General features: G+C 42.5%; 1 protein-coding gene across 1 annotated transcript; it reads left to right on the forward strand.

Moving 5' to 3' along the window:
* The first annotated feature begins 280 nt into the window (after window positions 1–280).
* LOC111852340 (calpain-2 catalytic subunit-like) lies at window positions 281–10,752 on the forward strand. Its single transcript, XM_072709429.1, has 21 exons — window positions 281–591; window positions 2,409–2,478; window positions 4,195–4,313; window positions 4,454–4,587; window positions 5,020–5,188; window positions 5,509–5,592; window positions 5,862–5,947; window positions 6,036–6,110; window positions 6,319–6,479; window positions 6,673–6,842; window positions 6,936–6,947; window positions 7,068–7,279; window positions 7,859–7,895; window positions 8,340–8,405; window positions 8,698–8,755; window positions 8,898–8,962; window positions 9,232–9,300; window positions 9,413–9,491; window positions 9,884–10,000; window positions 10,127–10,185; window positions 10,278–10,752. Exons 1-21 carry the CDS (start codon window positions 355–357, stop codon window positions 10,299–10,301), a joined length of 2,103 nt encoding a protein of 700 aa, XP_072565530.1. The 5' UTR covers window positions 281–354; the 3' UTR covers window positions 10,302–10,752.
* Window positions 10,753–11,001: the final 249 nt, after the last annotated feature.

Below are 11,001 nucleotides of genomic sequence, written 5' to 3' on the forward strand. Positions count from 1 at the left end.
TCGCATTAGATTATGCACACCTGCAGCACTCGCCCAGCATGCAAAGCTGCTGTAGCATGATGTGAAACCTGATCACTGGCACAGAGCCCAACAATACGGCCTTCAGCCAGCTGGTGCTTTGTAGCAGGGATCCCCGCTGCGTTTTACCCAACAGGTTTCCGACAAAGTGGAGGAAGGTCAGGTTGCAACGCATCAATGGGAGGTCTGAGTGGGCGGGATTGTTTGGGGGTAGTTATACCATCTAACCGGTGGCTCCGCCCACTCTACGATGCAGGGGACATAAAGGAGGAAGAGAACCAGCAGAGCGACACTTTCTGCTAGGAGACCACCGAAAGCTTCCCCAACAGTCCAACGATGACGTCCATAGCGGGCAAAGTGGCGCAGCAGCAGGCGCGAGCCGGCGGTGTCGGAACCAATGACACAGCCGTGAAGTTCGGCGACCAGGACTACGAGACTCTGAGGAGCCGCTGTCTGCAGCAGGGCAAGCTGTTCGAGGATGATCTCTTCCCGGCTGGGTCCCGGGCTCTGGGATACCAAGAGCTGGGGCCACTATCCCCTAAGACCCAGAATCTGGTGTGGAAGAGGCCAAAGGTAAGGAGAAGCGAGGCTCTCTCAGAACCTATGATCAACTTCCTCACTTACACTTTGCTTTGGACAGTAGCATTTGCTGTGACTGTATGAATAGTATCAGAATCTAATTTTCTGCTTTCTTAGTTTGTTCAGTGTTTCTTCAGCGTGCAGCAAACAAAGGGTCCAAGATATGTTTACATCCATATATCTTCTTAAGATTCAAAGCCTTTGGGTATTGATGAGAAATCCACTTTTCTCTTCCCCAAACAAGGGTGTGGTCGTCCATTATCTCCCTACCCTATCTATCTCAGGGATAAAGGCTCAGTGCTCCAACCATATGGGAAGCTGTTTTAGCTTTATTTAATTTCTAGAGGATATCACAAGTTCAATTCTAAATTAGAATGCAAATACTTGATATCAGAAATTGAGTTGTAACTAGTTAAAATGCCAGTTCTGTATCAGAAATATCAGAAATTGTCTTTTAGCTAGTGAGATTCAAAACATTTTTCTCATTCATTTCACAGGGAGTTGGAATCTGAATTAGTTAAAACAATAGTTTCTGATATCAGGAATTCGGTTGTTGGTAGATATAATTAAAATCGAATTACAACTAGTTACAATTGAATATATATTTCTGATATCAGGAATTCAGTTGTTGGTAGATATAATTAAAATCGAATTACAACTAGTTACAATTGAATGTGTATTTCTGATATCAGATATGCACATTATAAAAAGTTAGAATTGAAGTTTTGATATTTATAAATGAATTAAAGCTAAAATGGCTTGTGATGCAGCCCCAGCCACAAACATCCCAGCCGGATGGGATTCACGGAGCCTTAACACATTCCCTGTGGCTCTGTTTGCTGGGTGAATCTGTCAGATGCCATCAGCTGGCACTGTCTTGTCTTAGGGCTACAAAACAATTCACTTTGATTTCTGTGTAACATACTCAACATCAAAGTAAGTACTTAACCGTTTGCAGATGTTCTGTGGCTCAGCTATAAACTATGAGTACACTGTAAACTAAAAAGCAATATACACAACACACGCACACACACACACACATATATATATATTTCTATATATATTATATATATAAAATTGCTGGGCTGTAGATGGAGATGTGTGCTCTACATTCCTCACAGACCTACTTAACACACATGGACTGAGCACATATACTTATGTCACATGCTTTTCCCCATCAGCAAATGGACCGTGCAGAACTTTCAACGATTCTGTGCGGAAGGCAAATCTAATACCTGATACTGTTGGCAAAACAGGACCGGCCAGGCCAACCTGGTCACTGTCATGTGACCGTATCATCAGCCAGTGTGAAACCAAAACAGTGTGACGTACAGTCATTACTTTTTACGGAGCAGTGTTTGTGCCCTGGGATCCTTTCACAAAGCTCTCTCTGCTGGCCGAAACTTGATCCAAAATGGCCAAAATAAATCCTGAATGTAAAGAACCTGCACCTTTGTCTGGCAGGCATCACATATACGTCTATGAATGACTTACAAAGCTAACGAGTAATACATTTCAGAACGGAAGTTTCCAGGATCCTCTTAGTTATTGTTAACCCTTCCAGGGAAGATGATAAATCGCTCCTGGGTTTTATCAGTCCTCGCTGCTCCACCATAATCTTCCACTGCCATTGCGACTATTTACTCTCCTCTGTGGATTTGGGAACACGTCTGGTCCATAGATGTGATGAGTGGCTTCAGAATTCTGGGGCTCTCGCTATACAGGGCCCAATGCCTTATTCTGTCAAAGAAAATTCACCACCGTGTGCCAGCGTCTCTGATTCTTGCCCTCCTGGTGTTTGATCTTTGCAGGAGTTGTGCCCGAATCCACACTTCATCATCGATGGAGCAACAAGAACAGACATCTGTCAGGGAATCCTGGGTGAGTTCTCAGGATTGTCAAAGCATGGCATCAAGGATGGGGTGAGAAGATCAGAATGTCCAGCAGCCTGAGTGTTTCAGCAGAAAATCAACATCACAGTCTCTGTTCAGTTCCTTTTAACTGAAATACATATCTGCATCTGCTGTGATGTTTCCATACAGGTTTGGCTGATCTAAAGCACACTGAAGGACCAGTATGTTGGGTCACTGAGAGAAATTAACCTCTCATTAACATTAATGTACTTTGCTCCACTGGATGTTAAACAACCTTCTTCCTGGTTACTATTAACGATTTATCCTTCTTTGGTTAATGGTTAAGAAAACATTGTAGGGAAATTCAATAACTTAAGGTTTAGAGAGTTAGGCCTATTAGATATGAAATGAGGGTAATAGCTAAAAAATATTTTGACATTTTTTTTACCAATATTGTTGAAGCAATGGAGATTGGAAGAGAGGTTACATTTTTTTAAAACTTAAATTTAGTAGAGAATCTTTTTAGTTGGAGCTTTACTCCTAATGCTCGCTACGGACACAAAAGAGGAACATCTAAACCATCGTGTAGCATCTACGAATGGATAGTTGTGTATTGAACATTAATATTTCATCTGGTTTTTTTGTTGTACAAATAAAACCCTGTTTAACAGGAACACAGTGAAAATGACGGTATGGCTGCCACCTGTCTACTAAATGACATGTTTGACAGGGTTTATTACTTATAATATAAAGCACACTTTGTGCAAATAAAACTGTTCTATATGATATTTCCCTACTGTTTCTATCATTCACTAATTTAATACTGATGCATTTGCCCAAAGATATATAAATAACTTAGCATTCTCCTGGGCAACTTCCTCAAAAGACAAAACGGGATCTGAAATGACGAAGGTCTAACAACAGGAACAAACCCCCTGTGGCTGAGTGGGATTAATGAGCAGAGTGGCTGGTCTGGGCTGCACGAAAACCGGAGAACCTGTAATGCAGACCAACCAATTGGTGTGGAACCACAGATCAGCTGACCACACGAGGAAGCAAGGGACCCGCTTCTCAGCCTCGAAGGGTGGTGGCCTGTGTCAGTCTGAAGCAAAGATTATACTAAACTACAAAAACATTTTTGGAGGACAGTATATTAAGAAACAGAACAATTTAAGGATCTCCAGAATCACTGAATTGCACCCTCTTGCTTCACAAGCATTGTCCTGTCTGTAGTTCACTCTATAATGTACACAAACAATGCAAAGCTGTTATTTGAAAATACCTTTATGACGTTGTGACGGTTGCTAGGCTTTTTTGTCATAAGTGTTTAACAGAAATACAGACTAGGTTACAGGCACACACCTGTGCATTTGTGTTACAGTGACAGCAAGGGGTAAAAACACTACTTTTTTTCCTATGCTGGAGTATTTTTTTATTTCCTGCTCTTCTTGTTGGCTGACCTGGAATCCCCAGTCGTTTGATAACATCTGGTGGCTATTCTTTATAACAGCAGTATTTTTAATGTGGAAATAGGCGCCCCCTACAGGACATTTTAAATGAGACAGTAGTCAGAAGGGAATGGTTAATGCGCAAGTAGCAATTATATATGTACCTTCACTTTGCATTCATTCATCATCCTTTGGTATGACATTCTTTGTACAGGAAATCTGCCCACTGTTAAACTCAAAGACACTCCCACATTTACCTTTGCGCCAAATACCGATGTCTTGACGACCTCCTTCAGGTGACTGCTGGTTGCTGGCGGCCATTGCTTCCCTGACTCTAGACGAGGATATCCTGGCCCGTGTGGTCCCCCAAGGGCAGAACTTTGAGGAGAATTATGCTGGGATCTTTCACTTCCAGGTTAGCATCAAGGCTTTATGGAAAACTTGGGCTGAGCATTTTGTCTGCTGACAAAATCATCGTTGCTGCTACATTGTGTCATTGACCTGCTTCTGTCAAGCAATGAGGTTCACAGGTCTTTCTGCTGTTCTGATCACCAGTTCTGGCAGTATGGGGTGTGGATGGACGTGGTGATCGACGACCGACTACCCACCAGAAACGGACAGCTGGTGTTCGTGCACTCGCCCGATAGCATGGAGTTCTGGAGCGCCCTGCTGGAGAAGGCCTACGCCAAGTGAGTAGGAACCTCAAGCAGGAGTTTCATGGTGGGAAATCCAAACTACCAGCAGTGACACCAATGAACAAACACAATGGAGGGCAGAGTTAAGATCATGACACTGGAGAGATGAGCTTCATGAAATCTAGGCTCCGTGCTGACGTTAGAGAACATGGAGGAGGTGACGCAGCCTCAGGAAGACAGGTCTGAACCACACCCAAGGCCCACAGTCAGTTGATTCCGGCTTTGCATATGGAAATAAGCTAAGATATTGTATGACTGAAGCTTTATTGAGGTAAAACAAAATCCCCTGCTCTAGCTTCAATTGCAGAATATCCAGACATATTCACAGTTGTGTTCAGTGCATTTGATTTGTCCAAGCAAGCACGTTCCTACAGCTAAATGTCTCTTTGCAGGGTTTGCTGTTTTTCAGTTTTTTTTTCTTCACAGGCTGAATGGATGCTATGAGGCTCTGTCTGGGGGAAACACCACTGAAGGCTTTGAGGACTTCACTGGAGGGATAGCAGAATCCTACAAGTTGAACAAAGCTCCTCCTCAACTCTTCAGTATCATCCAGAGAGCTCTAAAGCTTGAATCACTCTTGGGTGCCTCCATCGAGGTAAATGCAAATCACTCATTTACATTTTTTTGACTGGCATCTCCAGGGTCTGAATGAACCTGCAAGATGATTAACTGAGTGGATGAATGGCTCTCTAAATTGACCAGTGTTCAGACTGTGCCTTGTGCCCTGTTACCTGTGGTTGGCTCTAGGCTCCCATGAACAGGATAAACAGTACTGGAGAATAGATTGATGGATGGAGAATGAGACAAGTGCATTGTGGGCAATATGAAAATGAGGCGAACTGCTCTTGTTTAGTTCAACACCCCAGACCCTGTTCTTGCCTTTATACTCTTACATGAGGCTGTAATTTTGCACAGATCACCAACGCCTATGACCTAGAAGCTAAGACGGCCCTCCAGCTGGTAAAAGGACACGCATATTCTATCACGGGTGCTGAGGAGGTAAGGCAGCTATCAGGACACCTGGGTAAAATCAGCATCGCCTGTGAACAGAGCTGTGGATGTAGAGTTCAAAACTTTGTCAAGAGGGTGATGTTTTCCAAAAATCACTCCAGCATTTTTTTTTAAAGTTCACATGAGCTTGGGAGTTTTATTTGCAAAGTCGGATGATTAATGTGGTGCATCAAATCTGATAGAAAAGAATATTTATGTCAAGATTTAATATTTTAAAATTCTAAGCCTTTGTCTGTGGTGTCCAATCCAAACGTCAGGTGCACATGCAAGGCCGCAGTATCCAGCTGTTGCGGCTCCGGAACCCCTGGGGGGAGGTAGAATGGACCGGCCCTTGGAGTGACAGGTGAGACCATGGATGCCGGTGTCCCAACGGGCCACATTTGTAATCAAAAGGTAGCAAGCAAATCAAAGATGGATGTTTCAACTACTAGATCGGGGGAATGGGACAAGATCGATCCGAGCGAAAAAGCCAGGCTCAGGAAAGCTGCTGAAGACGGGGAATTTTGGTGAGCTTTCGTCTCAACAGAGTTTGATCTTGGGCTGGAGAGAATTGTAGAATGGTGCAATGTCATGTTGGATGTAGGTTCAGCATGGTGAGGTCACCTGGACAGTTTCCACCCAACACGTTATAACGGCAACAGAAATCGTATTTATATACAATCGTGGTCTTAATGACAGTGTTTGGCTGTGGGCTTTGTCTGCTCCTCCTCTCAGGATGGCCTACACTGACTTTATTCAGCAATTCACGGACCTAGACATATGTAACCTCACCCCAGACACTCTGACCAGTAACAAGTTGGGCTCGTGGAACTACTATGAGTTCAATGGCCAGTGGAGGGTTGGCTCCACTGCTGGGGGCTGCCTGAATAATCGAGGTAGGTGCTGATCAACCTTCTATGTGACCCTAGTCTTGTTCCATTTCCTGTCTTATGAATGGTTATACTGCAGTTTATACCTTAATCCAATTGGTTGTCACATAGTCCAGAGGGAAGCATTGATAGGGAGCAGCGATATTTGAAGCTGAAAATGGAAGCTGGTGAATACTGAGCTCTCTGCTGCCCCCTGCAGCCACCTTCGCGTCCAACCCCCAGTTTGCCATCAAGCTGGAGGAATTGGACGACGAGCCCTTTGATGGGAAGCACGGCTGCTCCTTTCTGGTCGGCCTCATGCAGAAAGACGTCCGTAAGAGTCGCAGACTCGGCCAGGATCTCAACACCATCGGCTTCTGTATATATGAGGTGCAGACTTTGCCTGGTCAAATCAAACGCACCATGAACGACAAATGTAGTTTGTGTAAGTCTGTCTAAAACAAAGATCTTTCTTCTTTTCAGGTTCCTTCAGAGGTATGTGCAAGCTCCATTGCCTCTCTGTTTGAGGGTTCCTTTCATGGCATCAGAGTCCAGGTAGCACCTTGGAGACGTTGACTGGAGCTTTCTGCTCCCCTTGCTCTTCCCGTCCCGCAGTTCCAGGGCTGCACTGATGTCCACCTGGGCCTCAAGGTGCTCCTGCAGCACCAGCCCGTGGCCAACAGCAGCACCTTCATCAATTCTCGCGAGGTCTGTGACCGCTTTCACCTTCCACCAGGCGAGTACGTCATCATCCCCTCCACCTTTGAGCCTCACAAGCGCGGCAGCTTCCTGTTGCGGGTCTTTGCTGAGAAGCAAGCGAGCACCAGGTGGGCATAAAGAGTCTTTTAAAATCCTGCCATTACGTATCATAAACACATCACATTTTAGACACCAATGACACGGGACTTTTATTATATAAATCCATCCAACTTTCAAGCGCTTATCTTGGTCAGGTTCGTGCTGGGCCTAAATATATGGATTTCATAGGAGCTTGATTTCAGTTTAAAAGTTAACATATAATGTGTAAGACTTAATCAAGATTGGGGGTCAACACCAGGGCAAATTCTGATGGACATTTTGATCAAAATGCAATTTTTACTGATAACATGGTATTTTAAAAAACGTAGCCTACATAGTTTTTTTCCCCCTCAGTCAAAACGTTTTCACATTGACACGTTCATCCTTGTGTGGACAGACTGATGATCCCTTCTTCAGATAAACAATAAGGTTTTCAAGAGCTGTGTATTTGTCCAAACAAACTGTGCTATAACTGTCATGTTCAACATGTAGACCTAACGAACTTTGGCAAGGACCAGATTGGGAAACGTTTCAGACCCTCATGATGACGTCTTCAAAATCTCTGCATCTGTTTTAGCCAATGATATTATGATTTTTTTTTGTTGCAGACCAATGGCAGCAGGTCTGAGCATGAATGTAGTCCAGGTAAGTCAAAGTATTAGTTTCTCCTGGATGTTGACACTGTAATGCTTAAAGAAAAACAAATAAATTAATATATAAACAGGGATGAACATAACTGGTACGCAAGTATGCATTCGCCTTTAAAAACGATACGTGCGACAATCGATTGTTTATAAAAGCGCAGATGCGTACTTATTTTATGTGCATTTGCGTTGCTATGACAGGAAAATAGCTTGCATTTTAAGCTGTATACCGCAAATGAAGTAGTTAGCATATAAAGATTACAATGCATTATATTTTGTTTCCATATAAGCGCAAATTCAGATATACCTCTGAAAAATGTGCTAGATCAGTGACTTTGTAGTTTGAATTAAACATATTGAGCTAGCCTATACATCGATACATATTCTATAATACACAAAGACGCCAACACTATTAAATATGCAAGTCTTCTTAAATGGTTTACAGAATAAAATTTCGAAAGATGACATGGATCCCCAGTTCAAGCAGCTCTTCAAGGAAATTTCAGGAAATGTAAGTTTTTCATCTCGCATCCTGGTAAAGAATTTGCTGTCTCTTGGTAATTGGCTCATGCAAAGTATCTCTGGTTTGATTATTATTTAGAATAAAAAAAATATTATTGTTGCTGAAAACATCTTACTAGAGCTGCTAACAAAGCCATTACATTTGGTTTCTGCATAAACTATAATTTGTTGCCATGACAGTTGTCTAGAATGTTGGCTATTAATCAATCATTCAAATCATATTTTGAAATGGTTTACAGTCTTTTTACTGACGTAAAAATCACTGTAATCCACCCAAACAGGATTCAGAGCTGTCAGCACCTGAGCTACTGCAGGTTTTGAATCACCTCTTGTCAAAAAGTGAGTTATGAGCTATCAGAGGTTACTAGTGACGTAGCAATATGAACACAGTCCAGCCTCAATCAGTACCACACTTCTGTTTGAATTTCCTGCTCACACCCTGGATAGACCACCGTCCCAGCAGAACTTGTGACTTTTTCAGAAACAAGCATCCCGTCAGAAGGCATCACACTGGAGACCTGTCGCAGCATCGTCAATCTCCTGGATGTATCCTTTTGTTCACCTGAATTATCATCATCTGCAGAGTATGTTAACATTTGCCCAAATAAACACCGCCAAACACAGTCCTGTCTGTATTAGATAGACAGACAGACAACTTTAATAATCCTGTTCCGACCAACTAGAAAAAAATGAGAACATTTGCTAGTCAGCTGAAAACAGGAATCATGCATCTGTTTGTACTGAAATAAAAGCTGCATTTATCCACATTGATTTAGTTCCATGCATGTGGTACAACCTTGACCTTCTATAACCAGAAAGATGGAAATGGGAAGCTGAGCCTAACCGAGTTCCATGTTCTCTGGATGAAGATCCAGCAGTATCAGGTCTGGTATCATGGATGGATTGATGTCCCTCACCACAGTTCTGCACTCAAAGCACCCTGGCTGAGCTCTCATATCTCCTCATTGTCACACTTGTCATGTGTTGATCCTCCAGAAAATCTTCCGGAGCGCTGATGCTGACAACTCTGGTGCCATGAACAGCCACGAGATGAGAGAGGCTCTCTCCCAAGCAGGTACAATGAGCCAGACCGTGAAGCCCATCAGCTCATCTTTAGTGCATTCACAGTAATACCAGATATTTAGAGAGACAATACTGTCAGACAGCACCACATGGTTACCAAAGAATAAGAGCGAACAAACGCCTGCAGCACAAAAAAGATATTATCTTTCTTTGCATAAAATGTTAAGGCAGCTAAACTAAATCAACTTCCTTTGAAATTTTCAGTTCATTCTCAACAAAAGTATTTTTGATATATTGCAATTATTATTGCATTTCTGCTTCATCTTTGGTACATGCTTTAAGGTATGTTTGCTTGGCACGCAGGAATCTCTCTTGGATTCACTGTGACCGTGGTGTGTGGCGCTGTAGTGAAAATGCAGGATTTAATGTGCTCGGGTTTTGCAGGTTTCCAGGTGAACAACGCGGTGCTTCAGGTCATTGTGAGCCGTTATGCCAATTCAGAGTCTTCAGTCGACTTTGACAGCTTCCTGAGTGCCTTGATTCGAGTCGAGATGCTCTTCAGTGAGTTTTTGTCACTTTTTAGGTGCAATGGTTTTTTTTTTTTTTTTTAACAAATACAATAATGATTTAACGACACCTAGTTAATGTCCACATGTAAAGATTCGGTTTGCATTTCACCCCATTCAGGAATGTTCGAAAAGCTTGACATGAATAAATCTGGGAAAATTGAGCTGGACATGTCACAGGTGAGTTTAATTTTGCTGCCCTTCGCATATATGAGTTGTAATAAGTGACCGCAAAATTACAATTCAAATTTCGTGTTCCCTTCTATTTGCAGTGGTTTTGTGTGGCTATGAATTAAACTCCAGATCAGAGGAAGGTGTCAAATCTGCAACTGCCAGGAGATGCAACTGGGAAAATGATGCAAGTTGAGAGTTCAAAGTTTGAGAACAGATAAGATACAACGAAAGTCAGGTTATAATTTTTTTTTTAAAAGTAGTTCGTTCATGTTTAGCCTACTGTATTGGAAATGGGGTTTTTCTTTCACAAAATGACTTATTATTCTAGTTTTATGTGTAGGACGGTTGCTTTTACTGTACTGTTTATCACGTCAGTAGGGTGTTTGGCATATATCCTATGGCTTTTATTTTGCTTTTCCTTGTCATAACAGGTGATCTTTATAACAGTTAAGCCACTGTTTTGTACAGCTTAACTGATCCTATATGTGGTCTATTAAAGAAAATAAGCTGACGTATATCGTGTGCTGCATGTGGAATGGCTGATCTTAATAATAAAAGGACATTTAAAATGTTGCGGCTCATGTTCTTAATAATAAAATATCATCTGCAACTGGAACAATACATGACAGCCATGGTTAGGTGTGTGCTCCGTATATGCACAGTGCCGGTCTCCCCCTTTAACACAAACATAAGCACATTTTCTTGAAGGACACTTAACACGGGTGGTTGCATCTTGCGTTCACTGAACCTTTTTTACAAGGGCGTTACGTTAAATGCTCACTCGCCTTTGGTGCTGCTTACCTGTGCGCTGTCACCGGCGTC

The sequence above is a fragment of the Paramormyrops kingsleyae genome, chromosome 3, assembly GCF_048594095.1.
Source record: "Paramormyrops kingsleyae isolate MSU_618 chromosome 3, PKINGS_0.4, whole genome shotgun sequence".
Taxonomy (NCBI): Eukaryota; Metazoa; Chordata; class Actinopteri; order Osteoglossiformes; family Mormyridae; genus Paramormyrops; species Paramormyrops kingsleyae.